General features: G+C 36.5%; 1 protein-coding gene across 1 annotated transcript in view; it reads left to right on the forward strand.

Moving 5' to 3' along the window:
- okr (DNA repair and recombination protein RAD54-like okr) overlaps positions 1 to 21,435 on the forward strand; it is a 57,207-nt gene that overhangs the window by 1,788 nt on the left and 33,984 nt on the right. The window contains exons 2-5 of the mRNA XM_069837630.1: positions 4,932 to 5,102; positions 9,822 to 10,018; positions 11,462 to 11,531; positions 19,744 to 19,938. Coding sequence (XP_069693731.1) covers positions 4,932 to 5,102; positions 9,822 to 10,018; positions 11,462 to 11,531; positions 19,744 to 19,938 — 633 coding nt within the window. The remainder of the gene's footprint in view (positions 1 to 4,931; positions 5,103 to 9,821; positions 10,019 to 11,461; positions 11,532 to 19,743; positions 19,939 to 21,435) is intronic.

The raw sequence follows: 21,435 nt of genomic DNA on the forward strand, positions 1-21,435 counted from the left end.
TTAGAAGGTAAGACAAATTAAATGTTATTTTTCATACTATACCGAAGAAAATTTATGATCTTAACATTTGCATAGTATATTAAATACGACATTATACCTTAAACACGCTGCATTAAAAGGTACGAGGAATTAAATGTTGTTTGTATGTATTATTTCCAAAAGAAATTTATAAAAAAAAAAACATCAAATGTTTATAGAAAACGAAATATGGTTTCCTGAAATTATTTTAGGTCGAGAACGTGCAAATCTGTTAAGTAATCTTGAGAAACGCCAGAATATTCAAGAAAATAAACGTAGACAACGTGATGGAATATTATTGGCTAGTTACGCAATTTCTCGCCTGTAATTTAAATCAATTCAACTACGGAGAAACAGTAAAGAGGTTTATGATTAAAGCTGCCGAATTAATTTGCCAAATTGAATAAAGGTTTTCGAGTCTCTCACATTAACCAAGCGCTTTCTTAATAATTCGCCACTGACCGCCTTAGCGATTACGATAAGGTGACGCATGTCACTGCAGTTTATATTTCCCATCCAACTCTGCAGTCTCCTCTCCTAGTAAACAAACTATTTCAAATCGAGTGCCTCACGTAACCGAAAATTGTGCCCATGTGTAAATAATCTGGCGGTCGCCGAGAGGATCATTGTCGCGCCATCTGCGAAAATAATGTGGCAGTCATCGAGCGGCCAGTCCCCTGGTAGCATTTAGAATCTTAATAGTATAGGTCTTCAACTGGTCTCTCTATAGTTGAGAAGGAGAAGAAGGGAGCATGCGTAATCCTAATGGGCGACTGGAATGCAGTAGTAGTTGTAGGAGAAGGACAAGAGAGAAGAACAGTTGGAAAATATGGATTGAGAAAAGGAAATTACAGAAGAGAATCTTTGGTGAATGATTGTTGGAAATACATTATTCCAACAACATAAACGAAGAAGATACACATGGATATGTCCAAGGAACGAAAACAGATATTAGACTGACATTATATTGGTACAGGAAAGATTCAGAAATTGCTTAAAGACTGCGAAGACTCTATCAGGAGCGTATATTAACTCAGCTCATGTCCTGTTGATAGGGGAAATAATTATTTGTCTGAAGAAGATAAGAGGAAGACAGATGATGAAGAGATTGAATATGGAAAAACTGAAGAACAAAGATAAACTGAAGCAAATTTTTCAAGAGAAAACCACTACATTAGAATCCACAACTTAGAATAGTAATGACCACTGGACTCATCTAAAAAGCTGTATACAGACAACAGCAGCAGAAACAATAGGATACAGAGAAGATGTGAAAATTAAGAAATCTTGGGTCGCAGGGAAAATGTTGGAGAAGACAGAGGAAAGGAGAAAATGGAAAAACATCGACACAGAAAATGTAGAAGAAACTTGAATGTGCATAAGCGGAGTATGAGGAACTAACTCAGTGTTAGTTTAGCCGTATGGTAATAGGCTATATGACTTCAATAGTTGGACGGACGTAAATTAAAAAATATACCATATATATAATTGTTTGGGATCTAAAACATTTGAACAATTTCTTGTATGCCTTGAATGTGCATCAGATTGAGTCATATGGTTGACTGCATTTGATATGTGCATAATATGAAAGTTATTGGGCGAGGGTTCGATCCCTGCTTGGGCTTATTACCTGGTTGGGTTTTTTCCGAGGTTTTCCCCAACGTAAGGTGAATGCCAGGTAATCTATGGCGAATCCTGGGCCTCATCTCGCCAAATACATCTCACCCTCTTACAACCGCCAAATTACTCTTGAAGGAACGACCACTCATATAAATTGAGGGAAAGAAGACAGAGGACGGACACTGGAAAGTTTTCTTTTCTCAATCGTACTATCAGGGACTGGAATGCTTTACCTGCAGACTTACTAAAGGCTTTACCAACAACCAAAAACGTATTTAAAAATAGGCTTAACGACTTTACTAATAGACGGTAATTATACACAGTATGTAAAGGATGTAAATGATATTTTGTTATTGAAGTGTTGTATCAGTGAAAAATTATGTTGTGTCAGTGAAGTGTGTTGTGTCAGTGAAACGTGTTCCTGTAGGGAAGCTTTATAGTTTATAGTGGCAGTGCAAAGTATTTGAGCAGTGAAATGTTTTTGAAGTGTTAGTGAAATCAGGATAGAATCAGTGAAATATATATATTTATTAAACACACTGTGTACAATTTAAAATGTGAATGTTCACTGGAAGTTCTCATCATTTGCGTAAAAGTTCATTGAGTGAGTCCTTGCGGGGCATGCAATTAGGTGATATTGTGGGCAGTGCTGACCGCACAGCCTGCAGGAACACTGGGACGATGCCTGGTGATATCCTCTTTGGTCGCAAACTCTATGATGAAAGCCATGTGCCGCGGTCCTCGTGAAGACATGCCTGAGTTCGAAGTTTGGCCCTTTCCAGTCCTCTGCGTGCATTGCGGGCGTCCGGAAGAAGTCTGGGTCAATTGCAGATGCCTTTTGCTCCCTGTCTTCGATGTGGGCTTCGTACGCTGTTGTGCTGCCTAGGTTGTTCTTTGCCCTCAATTCCCTGATGAAGAAGTTGGTGTCTGCTAGTACGTACACAAGCCTTGTCCGCGCGGTTTTTGGTATTCATAGTGCTCTTTTAATGTACGTAGTCTTTACAGCTTCCAGCCTTTTCAGGTTAGCCTTGGTGAGGTGAGCCCATATTTTGGTCACTGCATAGCATGCTATCGGTGCTATCTTGATATTGAAGAGTATTAGGGCTGTTTTTAGGGACAGTTTCTCGAGGTTCTTGATTTCATATATGGACTTGATTGCTGCCGTGCATCTTTCCTCTATATGTTTGGTAAATGTTTTCCCCGTTACTTGCATGGTTAGGCCTAAGTACCTGTAAGTGTTTACCATCTCAAGGTTGTCATTGCCACATGTGAAGACGTCTGTTCTGGCTATGTTTCCTCCTCGTCTGAATTTCATAACCTTAGTTTTGCTAGTGTTTATTTCTAGTTCATTTCTTTTTGACCATTCGCTGAGCGCGTTGAGTCCCTGCTGAAGAGCTGGCCTGTTTCTTGACAGCATTATCATGTCATCGGCATAAAGTAGCATTGATATATCTTCTGAGGCCACCTCTTCGATCACGTCGTGCGTCAACAGGTTAAATAGCATTGGGCTGAGGGGGGTCTCCTTGAAGAACCCCATTCGTCTGGGTTATAAGCCCAGAGTGGCCAACTTTGTCACTAACCGTTAGCCGGTTGAAGCTCAATATGTTTTCTATTAGTTGAAGATACGGGGTTTCTTTGTCCCAGGGTATCAGTTAGTTTCGTCATTAGTAATGTTCTGTTGACTCCATTGAATGCTTTGGCATAGTCCACGTAGATGGCGTATATGAAGCCTCCGTTTGTGTGTGTTGCATCCCATATGATGTGAAATGTGTCGTAGTTCCAGTGCAGTGAGTGAGTTGAAAGCGAAATGAGTGTAATGTGGAAAGGTACTTGTGCAGATATGAACATATCATACTCGTGGGTTTTAGTTCGAACTTAGATTTAAGATACAAATTAGATTTATTTCAAATATTATTTTAAGTGATAGTGCTTCATTTAATTTAGGATATTCCCTATTATTATTATTATTATTATTATTATTATTATTATTATTATTATTATTATAAATTATTGTTAGTATTAATTATTTGTATTAATTATTGGTATTATTATTAACTGTATTTTTAATTAATAAGTTTATTATTGTCATTATTGAGTGTAATTAGTTACCACTGCCACCAGGTATATACCCATTGCAGTGTGAATAAATACGTACATACACTATCACCAAATCATCGATGCTAAATAACCAAGTAGTTGATACAGTGTCGTTAAATAACTAAAAAAACTCAACTTAAATTAAGTTTTTTCTTATGAGAGTTGGCCTGGGTAGCATAGTTGGTATAGCGCTGGCTTTCTGTGCTCGAGGTTGTGGGTTCGATCCTGGCCCAGGTCGATGGCATTTAAGTGTGTTTAAATGCGACAGGCTTATGTCACTAGATTTACTGGCATGTAAAAGAACTCCTGCGGGACAAAATTCCGGCGACTGTGATATAACCTCTGCAATTGCGAGCGTTGTTAAATAAACTCTGTTTTTTTTTATTTTTCTCTTATGGAAGCCAGATATAGTTGCCTATAACAAGAGGGGAGTTAATTTAGCCCTGAGCACTTCACCTGCAATGGACCTGTTGTTTCTGTTTTTTTTTTTTTTTTAAATAAAAATGGGAGAGGTAAATTTAATACCCATATGTCTGAAATGTATGTGAGTTTGAGAAATTTCTCACAATATCTTTTCTTGGTACTTTCTGCCTCTGATTTATATTACCAAGCAATTTGTATATTTTCTGAGATTTACTGGATTATATTGATGAAGGGAGTCTAATTATGACTTTGATAATTAAGCCTACCAGTATGTAGTAAGCATCAGTTAAGCCATCTTTCCTTAATAGAGGTCCAGAGTAGGCTACATACTTTATCAAATATAGACCAATAAATGTATTTTAATTAAATATTCAACATTTTCTTAAGATTGACATATTGTCAGCCTCTTTAGACTCTGAAAAGGGAAAAAGCATGTTTCCTGGACCTGAAGATGGCAGCCTGGCCGATAGTTATTACAAAATCACCATGACTTTTATTGATATTAAAATATTGTTGTGTGTGCTTCATTTCCACCATTGTGTAAGTTGGTTACTTTACCTAGAATGCTTCCAAATGAAAGTATGTTACAGAATTGTAATACTGGTAGGCCCTACTTGAAGTTTTGAACATCACCAAATCCATAGCAATACAATGACAGTAATAGGCTAATTCATTTAGTTACTATAATTAATTCTATTCTGAAAATTTATTTCACTGAATTTTTTTTTGCAATGTAGCTAGGGAAGTGATGTATTTGCTGTTTATCTTTTTAGAGGCGTAGTCTGGCTCCAAGTCAAGTTGCAAAACGTGTTAATGAAGACACCCCATCTACAGCCAAGGGGCTGAGTAAGAGAAGTTGCAAAGACACACCATCTCGGAAACCGTTAGCTCAGTTGCCTGATATCCAGCAGCAGCCACGGACACCAGAAGTTATTTCAAATCATGTAAGTTTGAGCCTTGAATTGAGTCGTCTAGTATCAAAGTCAGCTACATCCATTTTATAAAATTTTACACAAGAAACAAAAAACTAATTTTAACAACGGTTTTTCTATAAACAGTTCAATTAGTTTAGCACCATAAAGTTACGACATAGACAAACATATTACTGGAAATTTGAACTTGCTAGCGTTCTGATTTTTGGCGTAGCTGGCTTTGAACCCACCATTGTGGATTTAGCTGTTTTTGCAATGATAGAATTTAATTATGCACAAAAAATCTAGAATTTTCAGCAATGAGTTTTGCAGGTGGAAAGGGAGGAGACACCATTGTACAAATGGATATGAAAACTGTGAAAAAATTTTAATTTGTCGAAAGATCTTCTTCTCCTTTCAAAATGATTGTCAGATAAAATACACAATTTAAATAGAAAATTAAAAAAGTAAAAAATAAATAAATAAAAATTCTAATAATTTATTCTGTGGCTAATTGTGAGAATCTGATGAATGAGTAAATTAACTGATGTATTGAAATTATTTTTGAAATGCTCTAAGGGACCTAGGCCCGGTTTCTTCAACCTTTGTTAAAATGCACCTAACATAGCGTTAATTAACTGTAAGTTAAAAGTATGAATTGCTGTTAAAAATATTGCGTTTCTTCAACGTTACATTTCACATTTTAACATTCATTTTGTTAACTCTCTGTTAGGACCAGAGATTCTAGAGTTTAACCATAACCTATAACCAAGTATAGGCTCACTTCTGTTTTCTGAACTCTGACAATTGCGATTCTCGCTTGTTTCCGTTGTTTGATTCAGAGAGAATAGAAGTCTTTCTATTCTCTCAGGTTTGATTTCTGCTTCTTCCCTCGTCTGTATCACAATACCGTGGAGCGGCATATTGGTATTGCTGTTATGAAATGGAAAATACTGGAACAAAAAGAAATCTTGGGACTAATTTCTCTTCATTAGAAAGAAACCTTCTGCTAGAAATTATTTCGCAGTATAAACCAATTAATGAGAATAAACAAACAAACGGATCTAAGTTGAAAGTGAAAAGTGAGGCTTGGCAGAAAATAGCCTATATCTTTGTATAAACTTCTGGTCTGTCAAATCACAGAAATCATCTGCTCTGTTTATGTATTCATGGATATCATTTTCTAAATAATCCAGATATGTAAGTTCAGCATCTAACACACCAGCCATATTGAATACTTCTATGCTAACAGAGAGTTAAATGATTTAACTGCATGAAATTGGGCAGTTAAATTAACATAGGTTTTAACAGCCTGTTAGTACTAACAGTTGTTGAAGAAATGCTTCAACTGTTAAGTTTACAGTTAAAATGGAATAATACACTTATAATTTAACAAAGGTTGAAGAAACTGGGCCCTAAAGTCGGATTTTTCATTTTTTTTGTTTTTTGTGTTTTCAAAAAGAGGATGAAATTCTGAGCATTTAAAAAAAAAATTCATGGTTCTAGGTACTATAGTTTTTAATATATTACTTATTGAATATTGATATTACATTATGTACCTTTCGAGAAAAATGCAAATTAAAGTTTTCATTTGTTTTCTTAGCAACCATAAGAAAGATTTAGGTATTTAAGAAGCACTGTGTAAAACTACGTCTTAGTTTAGTATGTAAAAAAATGCCTACAGGTAGCGCAAGATGTCAAAACATAGAAATGCAGTTTTTACACCACAAATTCGTTATTTTGTTCTCCTGTAAAATTTCCTTTCATGACTTTAGGTCCCTTTTCGCGTAACGGGTCACATATGTTCAAAGCATCAAAACTTTTTGGAATAAAATACTGGTATCGCTGAAACTGTAGCCTTTGTTTTTAAGTACAAGTTTTATTGCAATTTGCATATAGTTAACACGTTTACTTTAAGTAACATTGATATTTTCAGATTCTAATGCTTGTGAAGACATCAACACGTCCTATTGTTTACACGAGCCAGCTAAACTCACACGTAGCACTGAGCAGGTGTGACATTGCTGCCAGAAAAAAGATGCGGGCGAAAAAACCAAAAGATAATTTCGGACTTTTTCTTAAAAAAATATAGTAGTGAAGAATCAGTGTTTATATTTGGTAATACTGTACCTACTGTATGCATTTTGTTGACTTTTTTTTATGTACATTATGCTTTCATATACGGAATTAAAATTTGGAGCGAGTCTTGATGGGAGTCCACCTACATGTAGGCAACAGTTTCACATGACTGTCCACAAGTAATTTAGCAATTTACACAGGGGCTCTTGTTTACTGCACATGTAGTGTTTATTGTAAGCAAAACTTATATAATAAGGGAGCTCCAAATTTTATTTCTGTATCTGTACACAACTTAACTTTGTAAAACATATTATGTGGCTTTCAAGTGTTAAATTTTATGTTACCTTGTTAACATGTTTCGGCCTACTATTGGCCATCATCAGAAAATACGTTTTCCAATATGATATAGTATTAAAAGTTGTGTAATCAAGATGTATAATTAACTTCGTAATTCTAAAAATTTGTATACATTCATTATTCGACATTTTACATATCCCAAATGGAGTCAGCCTCCTTTAATTTGGTTAACAGAGATCACACTATATGGTATTCTATATTTAGAATATGGATTGGTTCTGTATTACAGTCTTGTTTCATTGTTTATGTTTTGATGTATTTTCCTAAGCACATTAAACACTGAAAGTAGGCACTATAATACATTGAATGCAGAATTTGCTTATCCCAGATGGAGTCAGCCTCCTTTATTTTGGTTAACAGAGGTTATATTATATGGAATTCTATATTTAGAATGTGAATTGTTTCTGTATTGCAGTCTTGTTAGGCGCTATAATACATTGAATGCAGAATTTACTTATCCCAAATTGTGTCAGCTTCCTTTATTTTGGTTACCAGAGGTTATATTATATGGAATTTTATATTTAGAATGTGAATTGTTTCTGTATTGCAGTCTTGTTTCATTGTTTATGTTTTGATGTATTTTCCTAAACATATTAAACAATTAAAGTAGGCGTTATAATACATTGAATGCAGAATTTACTTATCCTAAATGGAGTCAGCCCAGCCTCCTTTATTTTGGTTAACAGAGGTTATACTGTATGGCATTCTACAGTGTGTATACTAACTGGTTCCGCAGTGAAGCAAGCAGCAGTATTCAACCCATCAGTGACGTAAAGTTGGTACTGTGAAGCGCCTGGTTTGAATGTAGGAATATTACATCTCCTCTCTTGCTCCTGCCCACTCTCTACCATTCAGTGCAGCCCATGCATGATACCAACACAACTCCTCGAGTTCTCGCATTCTGCTTGCCACTTCTCCTGCAGAGCCAGTTAGTATACACACTGTGTATTTAGAATGTAGATTGGTTCTATATTAGTCTTGTTTCGTTGTTTAGGTTTTGATGTATTTTCCTAAGCACATTAAACACTGAGGGTCGATTTCTAAAACACGGACGAAATCGTGGTTCCAAACCTTGGCTTTTAAACTGCGATCGAGGTCTGAATCCTTATGCGATTTCTAAAACGAAGTTGAGACACGGCTTGATAAGAAACCGAGGTTCGTGAGTTTTATATATGGCAACGCAGTTTAGAATCGATTTTTATTCTTGTAAAAAGTCGATATTAGAAAGAAATGAACATCGAGATTAATATTTTTATTGAATTGCAGTAAGTCACATTCTTTTTTTCTCAGCTAAGGTATTGTTGCATTTATTAATTTACAGAATATATGTGCGTTTAAAATACCAGCATTACTTAGTATTTAATAGGGAACGGATTTTTAGGTACCAGAATGATATTGCCCAAATAAAAATCGAGCATTTGTGTTATAGTTTATAATTTGTTCATAACTAGTACCAACATTAACTACCTGAAAACCCGGTTCTAAGGAATGAATAACCTAAATATTAACTTTATTAAAATTTCAATTGAAACTAAAATATAATATGGTTCTATTTTCACATATAATACTACGTGGAAAGTCTTAATAGCATAAAACTTAAAATAAGAAAACAAAATCACGTTTGCTTCATATTCTTGTAGGCCCGCATCATTTTCGAGTATTGAATAAAATGTCCAAAACTACTGTAAAGACTAAGAATTAAGTTGTATCGTCTTATAGGTATAAAGGTATAATTAATTTAAAATATTATATCTTACTTCCCTCAAAGTAACAAGAAGGTGTAAAATAATTGTCAACCCGCTGCCTCTTGCATTTCGTTGCAGATTATTATTTAGCATTCTTGCTAAATTTTGCGTTGATTCCTTCGAAAATCGAAATATTCGCCTGAAATTATCGTCGTTATATAGTTAGAAAGGATTATTCCTCTCTCTGATCAAACTAATCCGGAGATTTAATACCCATAGACACAAATTTTCCTTTGATAATCATCCAGCTGATCTACTACCGCCATCTTTTATACATGAAGACGTGGTTTGAAACCTGCCCCAGTCGTGGTCTCTGCGTCAGACCATGGTTTCAAGCCGTGGCCCAGAAAAATGAAAAAGACCTCGTTTTATAAATCCAAACGCAGTTTAAAGCCATGGTCGTGGTCTAGACCTCGTTTTAGAAATCGACCCTGAAAGTAGACACTTTAATACATTGAACGTAGAACTCTTACAAGTCAAGAAGACATTGATACACAAAATTATTTTAGAGAAAGTAGAGATTAGTAAATAATATTCAATTGATTGAAATACTGGTTGTCTTATATTACAGGAAGCTCTTATCAGGAAGCTGTTATCCAAACCGTTCAAGGTACCAATTCCAAACTACCAAGGAGGACTTGGTGGTCGATTTCTAGGAGTGAGCAGAACAAGATGCCGACATGCTCTTCATGATCCTAATGAGCCGGGGGCTCTGGTACTCTATGAACCACCAGAACTCAGTGCACATGACAAGCTCAAATTAGATCTGTAAGTCAGATGTTATAATATTGTATTGTTTAACATTTTCCTTAATGACATTATTTTATTGTCACTTCAGACTTCCTCCTTTGTCAACTAATCTTATCCAGCTGGGCATATGTGTTAAGGTACGGTCACACGTCGCTACTTTTGCAGCGATGCAGTACAAAAAACTGCGCAACTCTCGTACTGCGACATGTGAATAACGGTGCAACCAGAAAAGTAGCGGCTGCTGAACCTGCTGCTCGCTACTTTTTCATGCTGCGTGCAGCTTGAAAGTAGCGACGTGTGAACAGGGTTCTCAGGGTTGCAGCCACAGAATTTTTTATATCGGTTTTGTTGAAACTTTTGCTGCGGTTGCGACCAGTGTTGCCACCCATATGTGCTAATGATACTTTTATTATTTGGATGTACTTTAATGTTAGATGTGATGGAAATAAATTATTTGTAACAGTTATTAAATGCACAACACAGTCTGAGCATATTTGGTGACGATATAATTCATTTTTTTAATTTTCTGTAGCGTAGTTTCAAACAGGAGGGTTGCCAACATTGATTACGTGAATATGTTGTTGGTTATCATTTAATTATATAGGCGTTTTTAAAAGCTTTATAGTAAAAATAATGCCAATTTCTGAATACTAGTTAGGACAGAAAAGCAAATAATAGATAAGTAAGCTTTCGCATGAGTTTATTAATAATGCGAACATAACCACAAAATGTATATTGAGAAGTCAACACGGAGATGGAAACCTGCAGCATGACAGTGGCTGCAAAAGTAGCGCCTTATGTGTGAACAGACTCGCAACCTCCAGTTGCAAATTTGCAGCACTCGAGTTGGGCAGCACGAAAAGTAACGTGCAGCGTGCTACTTTTGGCTTACGTGTGAACATGACACACAACTTTTGCAGCTGCAGTACAAAAGTTGCGCAGCAAAAGTAGCGACGCGTGACCGTACCTTAAGCGTTCATGAAATCAACTGAAGTCTTTCAAAGGGGGCTTAGCATATGGCAGCTGGTCTCTCTCTCTCTCTCTCTTTCTTTTTAAGATCATACATATCATTTTAGAAATTTTTTCCACTGTTAAGGCTGGTCCACAATAAACTGAGAATGGAAATGAGAACGAGAATGGAAATATTGTTAAAATAAATGTATTTAAATGTGAGCATTGACAATTAACTTTCACGTTCCCATTCCCAGCCTCCGACAAGCTTCTCGTTAATTGTGAATGCTCACATTTAAATATATTTATTTTAACATTGTTTCCATTCTCGTTCTTGTTGTTGTTTCCATTCCCGGTTTATTGTGGACCAGCCTTTACCAATTGTGGGTAATGTGTATGGATATCACACACAGCTCCCATGAATTCTCAACATACACTCCTCTGTACTACAGAATATTTACTGCATTATTCTTGCTATATGTTAAACCCTATGTTACATTAAATTTTCAGTGACAAACAGCCAGTGCATGTCGTGGTAGATCCAGCACTCTCAAATATACTCCGACCACATCAGAGAGAAGTGAGTATTATCAAATCCATATTAATATATATATATTTCAACAATTATAGGATAAATACAATCAGAACAACATTATGACAAGTTCTTTCTGCCTATTTATCTGCCCTTCCATGTGGGATTTTATTGTTTCTCCCACCAAACTACGTGAGAATTTGTATGTGTATGGGTGTGTGTTCGCGCCTGTTATGCATGTGTGTGTTTTTTAGGAACATGCGTGCATGCACACATATCTGATAAATATGAAAATAGTATATAGTTTTGTTTACTGAGGAATTTATTACATTACAGACGTGGGCAAATTGTTAGGAAAATTGAAGATTTTTATTATATACTTTTACAAAATATGATTCTTCAATTCAGAATACAGTTGACATTTTTGCGCATTTACACGTTATTAAAAAAATGAAGATTTGTATTGTATATTTTCAAAATTTGAGTCTTCAATTTGGACTACAGTTGATATTTCCATATTATTAGTAAAACTGAAGATTTTTATAATATATTTTTACTAAATCTGACTCTTCAATTTAGACTGCACTTCATTTTTGCATATTTACAAGTTATTAGCAAAATTGAAGATTTTATTATATATTTTTACAAAATTTGACTCTTCAATTTAGATTGCAGTTGACATATTTGCATAGGCCTATTTCTATCTACTGTAATGATAGAAGTATGCAAAATTGTCAACTGTAGTCTAAATTAAAAAGTCAAATTTTGCAAACAGAATTATCATAAAAATCGTCAATTTTGTTAATAATTTGTCCACGTCTGTATTTAAAGCATTTTGACCAAAATTGCACAAAACTAGCTGTAACATTTTTCTTCATTTCTTTGTCAGTGATGGTAAGTACTTTCAGTAAAATTTTCCTTATCTCCAGTAGAAATAATATTCTTCTTTTCAGTCAGAATTTCCCTCGACTTAATATAGGGTCATGAGGACACTGTTAATGAGTTTATTTTGAAGCTTCCCCTTAAACAGCGCAAATTGATTGCCACAGACAAATATGAAATATTTCCACCCTATACTAACTAAAATTTCTTTGCCTCCCCACGAGTCCTACCAGCTCTTCCTGTCTTCTTAGGTTCCAGAAAAGTTACTGTGACCCTAGTTGCCTTATAGTAGGTAAGAAATCATTATTCTCAAAATAAGATATTGAATGGAGATTTAACCGCACCTATGATGGAAGTCCTTTCGCCTCCTTTTTGCATTTGTATATGCACTTTTTGGAGACCTCCAGACTGTGATTAAGTTCTTCCATGAACCCGAGCACATCCTAGGTTTAAGGATGTGTTTTCTCCAGGACCCAGAGCATAGCGTTTTCAGCTTTGTAAGCTTGGAGGCCTCCACTGATACCAAACTGACTTGACCAAGGTTTTATATTGCTGTTATGCTCACAAATCCACTCCCTTGACTCTTCGTCCATGCAAGTGACTAGTAGGCATCCCTTCTACAGCTTGGTAGACCCATATCTGGATAGGATGGAGCCTCAGGCATCCTGATTACTACATCTCTCACAGCACCTGAGAATTCAGGAGCTGCTTCTCAGCAGACCCCTCATCCTGCCTGCCCTCTTGAAAGATGGAATATTGGAGAGGAGTAATATTGGTCACAGATTGCACATAAATATCCGTAAATTCCCTCTGCCTCCTTATGACCATTTAGTGGAATATTGTGCCTCACTATCTCCTGTCTCTAGAGATTTTTAAAATTTATATTTTACTCTCCATTCAAAAAATATTTTGATATGATACCTCTAGCACCAAAGGGGAGACCTATAACTGAAATTTGATTAATATATTTCAGTATTATTATTGTATTTATCCTGGTAATGATGAACCGTTTGACTTGAAGATATTTTGTTTTTCATTATTAACTCCCTATGGTTGTATGTCAGAATATTCAAAGAGAACGTTAGGACGTATACCTTTGGCTCTCCCCCTCCCCCCTATAATGCATAACACAATATCAATACGGTGGTTGCTGTCGTCTGCGATAGAAGGAACTTATTAGTTGACTTTTAGTTCGTTATTTTTTTTTTCTTATGGTTATTATATGCTTATAAGTTGTGTTAACCCTCTCTAAATGGTTTTTATATTTATTTTATCACTCTTACAGTTATCATTTTATTACTGTTAATATTTTTATTGTATTATTATTATTATTATTATTATTGTTACTATTATTTCTATCATCATCATTATTATTTATGTAACCGAGCACGAACATATGCTCATTTCGGGTATCTATTCAAATGTACGAGGTGTGTTCTTAAAGTAAGTTCCGTTTTCAATTTTAGCCATCACATCGCTGCAATCGTTATTTTGTGCATGCGTGTTTTCTTCTCTAGTCCTCAGGCAAGCTGTGCATGCAGTTTCAGAGCTTCAGTCTGTGTGTGTGGTTAGATGTGATCAGTTGAAATGTTTAAAGTGATTGAGCACCCTGCCGATTGTGAGATGCGGTCTGTTATCCATTTCTTGAATGCGAGAAATATCAAACCAGCTGACATTCATAGTCAACTTTGTGAGATGTATGGTGATGATGCCATTAGTGATGGAATGGTCAGGAGATGGGTTAGGAAGTTCAACGAGGGCCGCGTCTCTGTGCATGACGAGCAGCGTACCGGTCGGCCATCTTTGATCAATGACGATTTGGTGCGTGCTGTTGATGAAAAAATTCATGAGGACAGGAGGTTCCTTGAATTTTCCACAAATGTCACGGAGTGTTCTCTACAAAATTGTGACAGACCGATTACGATATCGAAAATTGTGCTCACGATGGGTACCCAAGATGCTCACCGAGGAACACAAAACCAAACTAGCTTCCAGTGCATTGAGCTTTCTCACACGTTACAGTGAGCAAGGCGATGAGTTTCTTGACATGTGACGAGACTTGGGTTTCTCACATGACACCTGAATCGAAGCAGCAGTTCATGGAATGGAGGCACACTGCATCGCCAAGGAAAAAGAAATTCAAACAAACCATGTCAACACGCAAGATCACGTGCACTGTTTTTTGGGACAGAAAAGGAGTCCTACTCATCGAATTCTTGCCTCGAGGTGAAACCATTAATAGAGAAACCTATTGTCAGACCTTGAAGAAGCTCTGTCGCGCAATTCAGAACAAGAGACGTGGGATGCTGACCGACGGAGTTGTGTTGCTTCATGACAACGCTCGGCCACACACAGCTCGTGACACCCAAAATCTCATCTCGAAATTTGGCTGGGAACAAATTGACCATCCTCCCTACAGCCCAGATTTGGTTCCGAGTGACTTTCATCTCTTCCTGCACCTCAAGAAGTTCCTCGGTGGTCAACGTTTTGATGGCGATGAAGTGAAAACAGCAGTGCGGGAGTGGTTCGCATCGCAGGAGGGCGAATTCTGCAATGAGGGGATAGAAAGACTTGTGCCACGACTCGATAAATGCCTCAATAATGGTGGAGATTATGTTGAGAAGTAATTGAAGTGTGGGAAATACAATGCAACAAAAATGGTTTGTAAATATCTTCCTGTTTACTTACTACACCCTTTTGGAACTTACTTTAAGAACACGCCTCGTACCATTTCAAATGTAAATTATGAATAAATTTGTATTTATATATAGAGTACCACTAAGTTGTGGAGTCTTCCCTTTGGCTCTCGCCCTGCTGCTAGAAAGTTTTCTATTTTTCAAGTACAGTATTATAGTTGCTTAAGTTTGAGACAGAAGATCAGTAGTTGTGGAGATAGGGGTTACAGATTTCTTCACTTCCCCTTCCACGCAGCTTCTCTTTGAAGCTTCTTCCTCCATTTTTGGCTCTGGAAACTAGGGGCCTGTCTTTCTTGCCCTTGTCATTTGGTTTCGACAAGGTTTCCATGAACCTCGTGGTAGTATTTGGTGGAGAGATGGTAGGGACTTGTGCAGCACTTTGCAGGAAGATAGAATATTTCAATGTGCACTGAATGAACAGCCTCCTGTAACCCACACTGTGCATTAAAAGAGAAAGGTGGACCTTGCTCTGACCACTCATAGGTTTATTTTCATTATTCATGAATGTAGAGGAAATTATGACCACACCCATTATTCCCCCAATGTAAGTGCAAGACTAGGTATTCTCAAAGGTCCTCAGATATATAAGAGGTCCACTAGAGATGGAATTTACCCGCTTCCACCGTATATAGTCCATACTGCAGAACGTCCATATGATAAAACGTCAATAAGGTCAAAATGTCCATATTGTCAAAATGTCCATACGATGAAAATGTCCATGTACTAAATGTCCATATGACAGAAAGGCCATATGACAAAACGTCCGTTAGGTCAAAATGTCCATAGTGTCAAATGTCCATAATGTCCAAGTTCAAAGGAAAATTCTGCTTGAATAGAACACAATAAATTTTATTCCATAACTCGTACAAATAAGTTATTAATCATTGGGAACCGGAGCCCCACTTTTAAGATGGTAACCAGTACTTTTAAGATTTAAGAGAATTTCTCCTTTTTCTTTGTACCTGTTGTAGTTTCTCACAATCTGGAGAATTTGTCTTTGATTCGTCAAATACGTTTCATTCCCGGCTCTTTAATTTGTGTATGCCTCACTCTTGCTTTCAATATTTGTGTCCAAATTCCATTTTCTTTGCGCTTTAGGCACTGTATAAATCGCCAAGTGGATGGATGTACAGCCGTCACGCGTTGAAGAGGATTGTGCCAGTCTTCTACCGCGTTGTTTGTGTGCTGCATGCCTTTCAGGCTTGGGAGGTTCATGTTCCTTTATCGTCAATATATTTTTGCCCTATCTCTGTGAAAGTCATGATGTTGGTACAGGTATCCACGAAAAGAAAGATGTGGCTTACCCTTCTGTGATGGCACTAACTGAGGATTTCGTTCCGTCTTTAAAAAATTCAGTTCTGATGAGTTCTGTATTTGAAAATTTTTACATAGGTTACTATAACTACCATGAACAATGGATATAGTGTACATCATAGAGCTATGGACATTATGACTCTGGACATCAGAGTGAAGTGGACATTATACTACTATGGACATTTTGACTCTGGACATCCAGAGTGAAGTGGACATTATAGAACTATGGACATTTTGACTCTGGACGATTTAAGATGGACATTTTCAACGTGGACATTATTCCATGGACATTTTGACGTATTGACATTATAATCCTGGACTTCATGTCTGGTAACCAATTTACCCATCTGTCATTCAGTCTTCAGCATGGTATGCATAACACCTTGACTTGGGATTGTTAGCCTAGGATCCCATATTCAGATATTCAGGGACAGCCCAGCACCAGACAAGCTAGCACTGTGTCCAGGCTATGTGCCATCTGCCTGCCTGCCTGGTAGGTGTCAACCTCAGCCTCTAGAAATATATCAGCACAGACTTGGTGCCCAGCAAGTTGTACAGTAAAACTTTATTTAGTCGTTTTTATGGGAGTTTGAAGAAAAAAAACGTATAAGTGAGAAAAACTTATAACTGAAAAGGCATTTAATTACATCTGAAATAGAATTAATAATTAATAACTAATTATTAAAAAAAGAAAAGCAGTTACCAACACACTTCCTTTTTCTTCCACTAATTGGAATTAAAAAACCAATAAACAATCTTCTCATCATATCAAGTTGAGTCTACTGTCAAAATATTTTTAGTTTGTAAGGGTGTTAGAATATCTGTATTCAGTGTGGTTGCAGCTTTGAGCCTGGATTCTCATTTTTTTTAAATGTTCCATTTCTTCCCTCCACACTACTTCTCTCCCCTCTCTGAATTGATTCTCCAACTGGCGCATAACAGATTTATTGAGGCTAGCACATGCAGAGATAAGAATGGATGGTATTTACTTATATTGCAACATTTTCTTTTATAAAATGGTGTCTTAAAACTGGAGTGCGCATTCTATTCGTACTCAGACTCGAACAAATTAACATTAACGCTCTGTTTATGTTATGAGATGGGATGGGAAACAACTGACATAAACGGCCACTGCAAGTTCGTGTTTTCTCGTCTTTTGTGCACTTTTCGTTCGTAATTTCTTGTTCATTTTTGACAAGAATCACTAAATCACTAATAAGAATTATATTTTTAACTACTGGTATGACTTAACACTTTTTCTTTTACTGTGAGATTTTATGAATACATCTCTCAACAACTTCTCGTCTTTAATTAAACCAAAATAATTTACCAATAATTACTGGCAAAAGAGTAGCATGACGTTAGCCATTGTTGGTCAATGTTCTGACACCCCCAGACCTGTTGGCTGGAAGTTCCAGTTCTAATATTGCAAATGAGGATGGATGTGATGTGTAGCTAGAGATAAGGGAGTGCTTTTGTAACCTGCCTTGTTAATATAATTGTAATCTTGTATGGTTTTTAGCAAAGATGTGTATTATATTCGCCAGTTTTTTCTGGATTTTAGGATAAAAAATTGGTGTGTGTATTATATTCGATGACGTAAATAAGGTATTTTCACGTTCTTACATTTTCACAGCAAACCTAACTTCGAGAAAAATTTAATTAGAACGTATAAATGAAGTTTTGTACCTCACAAGGTTTAAAATACGATCGTATAAGTGTGAAAAACAAATAAACGAAAAACACATAACCGAAGTAAATTAACATGGAAAGTATAGGAATTTTGTCGGGACTTAAAAAACATATAAGTGAGAAACGTATACATGAAGTTTTACTGTATATGTTCCTAAAAGTGAACTGTTCGCTGAAAGAAAGAAATTTCAATGAATCAGATACATCCAAGATGTTAGCTGTTCCAAAACAGGACTACCACAAATCTTTCCAGTCCTTAGTTGATCGTGTCACTTGTATTAAAACTATAGGATGTATAGTAGAGGAGGCAAGACCTGTCCCGTGATCATGTGCCATGGCTATATCATCAATGGGTATGTAGGGGGAAGATAAATTTTAGTCTGAGATGAACTTCCGTATCGGTAAATTCGTATAATATTAACCATTATGAAACAAACTCTCGTTCTGTTAGCTCGTTCTTTCCCCTCTTGCACTGCTCACATGCCAGTTCTCGCCTCCTCAGCTATACTTCGAATAAGGCATGTTCCGATGTTTTCTTATTTAATTGGAATATGGTGCTGCATGTTGGGATCCTTACAGAGTAGAACATATAAAGACACTGGAAAAGATTAAAAAACGGGCTCTCAAGTGTTGTCGTAATAATTCACCATTAAAATGGGACACACTCATGGACTGGAGAACGCGAATTCGATTATGCGCAATGTTCAAAACATACAGAGGTGAGCCTGCCTGGAGAGAAAAAAAAAATAGGTTGCAGCCGTCAAATTACTCTTCAAGGAACGATCACTCATATAAATTGAGGGAAAGAAGACAGAGGACGGACACTGGAAAGTTTTTTTTTCTCAATCGTACTATCAGGGACTGGAATGCTTTACCTGCAGACTTACTAAAGGCTTTACCAATAACCAAAAATGTATTTAAAAATAGGCTTAAGGACTTTACTAATAGATGGTAGTAACTATTTAAAGGGTGTAATTGATATCTTGTTATTTGAAGTGTTCTATCAGTAAGGAAGTGTGTTGTGTCAGTGAAGTCTATTGTGTAAGTGAAGTGTGTTGGTGTCAGTGAAGTGGCTGTGCAAAGTATTTGAACAGTGAATTGGTTAGAAGTGTTAGTGAAATCAGGTAGAATCAGTGCAGTGAGTGAGTTGACAGCGAAATAAGTGTAGTGCCGAAAGGTACTTGTGTAGGTATGAACCTGTCACACTCGTGGGTCTTAGTTCGAACTTAGGGTTAAGATACAAATTAGATTTACTTTAAATGTTATTTTAAGTGACCATGCTTTATTTAATTTAGGATGCTCCTTGTTATTATTATTATTATTATTATTATTATTATTATTATTACTATTATTATTATTATTATTATTATTATTATTATTATTATTATTATTATTTGTATTATTATTAATTATTGTTTTTTATTAGTTGTGTTTATTATTAATTGTCATTATTGAGTGTAATTAGTTACCACTGCCACCAGGTATATACCCATTTGCAGTGTGAATAAATACATACACATACATACATACATACATACATACATACATACAATTGATTCTCATTTTTTTCGTCACAGTGTGTATCTTTCATATATCAATACCTTTTTTCTTTTCGCAAACTGAGTCAGATACAAATCATATTAGGGATATTATATGAAGATTTTGTGTTGTCATAGGGTGTGAAATTCATGTATGAGTGTGTGACGGGTCAGCGAATACCAGGCAGCTATGGGTGCATCATGGCAGACGAAATGGGATTGGGGAAGACACTTCAGTGTATCACATTGATGTGGACCTTATTGAGGCAGGGACCTGACTGCAAGCCCACAATTGATAAAGCAATTGTAGTTGCCCCCAGCTCACTAGTAAAGGTTAGTAGTATTTTTCTCAAATTATTTTATTCTTCTTTTTTGTAATGCCACGCATATTGACGTCTAGCCATTTGCGACCTTGCCTACTTTTTGACGATTGTGGTGAAGAATCCTGTTTTGAGGTTGAGGCATGCATTAGGTTGGATTCAGTTCGCCCTGTATGCGAGGATATATGAGTGTGAAAGTAGACAGGTTGGATGAAGGTGAAAGTGATAATGATGGCAAAGTGAACCCCATGATCTGACACCGAAAGTTACGCAGCATTTGCTCTTAATTAGTTGAGGGAATACCCCGAAAAAAACCTCAGCTAGACAACTTGTCCAAAATAGGATTCGATCCTGGGCCCATTAGTTTTGCAGTCAGATTCACTGACCGCTACTTCAAAGTGGTGGACTGTTGTTCAGTGTGCTGTGTTGAATTATGATGTCATCAGCAGTCTTGCTGTCCAATATTTTCTGTGCCAGAGCTGTTATGTACACATCTAGACTTTCACCACCTGGCATAAAAGGCAACTTGGTAATAATACTGGGTGTTCATTTCAAAGTGTGTCAGGACGTCATTGTTGTGAGTCAGCGATTTGAAGCGAGTTTCAGCTTTTATGTGAGAGAAGTTGCCTATTAATCAAGGCGTTCAATCTGAACTTGAGAATGTCTATGGTGTAACTTGAACGTCGTAGCAACAGATGGCTGTCTGTGTGCTGCCATAACCTCTTTCGAACTGTGTTTTGCGCGTGCAAGTCGTCGCAGGGTATTTATCATCGATTGCGTACGGCAACATACCACAATACAAATCAAATGCTCCGTGTCCATGTTGACCGTCGAAGTTAATGTCAACAAATACGTAAGTAATTGTCTTAACCCTCTCCCCACATCCCGACAGTAAGAAAAAAACTCACCTCAGTATATGTTTCCAAACAGTTCACATTCCTGCCACTACTGGCGTTACCGTACGTATCGGTAAGTACTCTTCAGAATGAACTCCGTACTTGCTAGGCAACTTCTTTGGCATATAGGTAATACACCTCTGCAGAAGTGTAGGAAGATTGAATTTTCTAGGCTCTTCGGCTAGCCACATGATGGCATACAGCGAGCCATGACACATTTTGAACTGAACACCCAGTAGAGGGCTCTATGTTTCACCAGGCAGTCATGACGTGTTACAAAACATGGACAGCAGCTCTTCAGTGTAGACCTCAGGAATGATTACTGAATTTTTGAATAAGAAGTTCACATTTTTTATTTTTTGCATGCTGCAGTGATTTTCTTGGTGTTGATATTTTTTTGTTTTTGTCTACATTTGACATTTGATGCTTTGATGGTGAATTACTTTATTGTTGTTTGCATAGAAAAATGACTTCATTGTTGTTTGCATTAGAATGTGTGATTACCCACAATATCAACATGGGAAGTGATCTGCTGGAGGCCAACATTTTTCTCATTGTTATAAAGCTCACAAGTAATGTGATAGCAGGTGTCAGGGTTTCCATACTTCTTGGCC

This window comes from Periplaneta americana, chromosome 10 (genome assembly GCF_040183065.1).
Source record: "Periplaneta americana isolate PAMFEO1 chromosome 10, P.americana_PAMFEO1_priV1, whole genome shotgun sequence".
Classification (NCBI taxonomy): Eukaryota; Metazoa; Arthropoda; class Insecta; order Blattodea; family Blattidae; genus Periplaneta; species Periplaneta americana.